Source organism: Hemibagrus wyckioides, linkage group LG25 (assembly GCF_019097595.1).
Source record: "Hemibagrus wyckioides isolate EC202008001 linkage group LG25, SWU_Hwy_1.0, whole genome shotgun sequence".
Classification (NCBI taxonomy): domain Eukaryota; kingdom Metazoa; phylum Chordata; class Actinopteri; order Siluriformes; family Bagridae; genus Hemibagrus; species Hemibagrus wyckioides.
In genome coordinates, this window is record NC_080734.1 from 2,218,392 (window position 1) to 2,219,672 (window position 1,281).

At 39.1% G+C, this 1,281-nt stretch overlaps 1 protein-coding gene across 1 annotated transcript in view; it reads right to left on the reverse strand.

Moving 5' to 3' along the window:
* LOC131346083 (T-cell surface glycoprotein CD8 beta chain-like) overlaps positions 1–377 on the reverse strand; it is a 2,506-nt gene extending 2,129 nt beyond the window's left edge. The window contains exons 1-2 of the mRNA XM_058379421.1: positions 225–377; positions 1–137 (exon numbers count right to left, since the gene is read on the reverse strand). The exon at positions 1–137 is cut by the window's left edge and continues 208 nt beyond it. Of these exons, the coding sequence (XP_058235404.1) occupies positions 1–137; positions 225–276 (189 nt within the window). The 5' untranslated portion in view covers positions 277–377. The remainder of the gene's footprint in view (positions 138–224) is intronic.
* Between the last annotated feature and the right edge of the window lie 904 nt (positions 378–1,281).

The following is a 1,281-nucleotide window of genomic DNA, read 5'->3' on the forward strand; positions in this document are numbered from 1 at the left end:
AGGCAATTTTCCTGAACTCTGTCTGAACCAAACTACTTTATCTTTCCCTGTGACACTGCTAATGTTACACTCCATAGTTACATCTTCTCCACTCTTTACTGTTCTCACATGAAGCTCCTTGATGTCAGAAGAATTTACTGTAAAAAGTGTTTAATATTTAATGATAATACAGTAATATTTCATATTGAATTAATTGAAGTTAAAGTTTTCAGAATGTTACTCACCAGCTGTGAAGAGAGAAAAAAGAACACAAAGAGCGACAAAGAGTGTGGTCATCGTTCCTGTTCAGACGAAGTGATAGTGAGGGAATGAACTTGTGTGTTCAGTAGAAAACCAGGTCCAGACTCACACCTGATTGGATGTTTTGAACCTGTGGACTGATCTGATTGGTCCATTAGCTGTAATGAGATGAAGCTCACAGTGAGTTCTTGTCTATTCTGATGCTGTGATGAGTCACATGACTTTACAGATATGATATACTGGAGCTCTATCAGTCCTGTGTGCTGGAACCGCTCTGATAGAAGAAGATTAATGAAGTACTTGTAGGGAAAAATTTATTTTCTAAAAAAATTTGCTAACAGTCAAACTAAAGAATGCTAATTTACTTTTTGAGCTTCCAGTTTAAACTTAAGCTCCAGTGTTGTACCTTCAATGACCTTAAATATTGATTTACTTCCATGTTTTTTAGCTAAAATACAAAACCCAGTCTCTTAAAGGCATCTTCTCAGTGACAGCTAAGCAGTTACCTTGTTCAGTCTCAGACACGTCTCAGAGATCAGTTATGTGTGTGAGTTGGGTGATATTAAGGAACTGTCTCACCACCAGAACTCACACACACTATGCTGACATTAATGACATTTCTACATGTTCCACAAAGTTTAAACACACAATTGTGTAGAATGTCTTTGTACGCTGTAACATTACAGTTTCCTTTCACTGGAACTAAGAGGAACAGACACTGTTCCAGCATGACAATGTCCCTGTGCACAAAGCAGCTCCATGAAGACATGATGTGTTAAGGTTAAGGTTGGAGTGGAGGTTCGAGTGTCCTGCACAGAGCCCAGTCTTCAGTCTTTAACAGTGTTCAGTGTCCAGTCTCATGTCCACACACACATTACCACACTCTCAAACTTTTAAAATGTCCACCATTGTGCCCATACCAAGGAAATCTGTGATGAACTGCTTGAACGACTGATGTCCTGTTGTTCTGACCACCATTGTCAATAAATACTTTGAGAAGCTCATCAGAGACATCTGCTCTGTTCTGCCTGCCTCATTCGA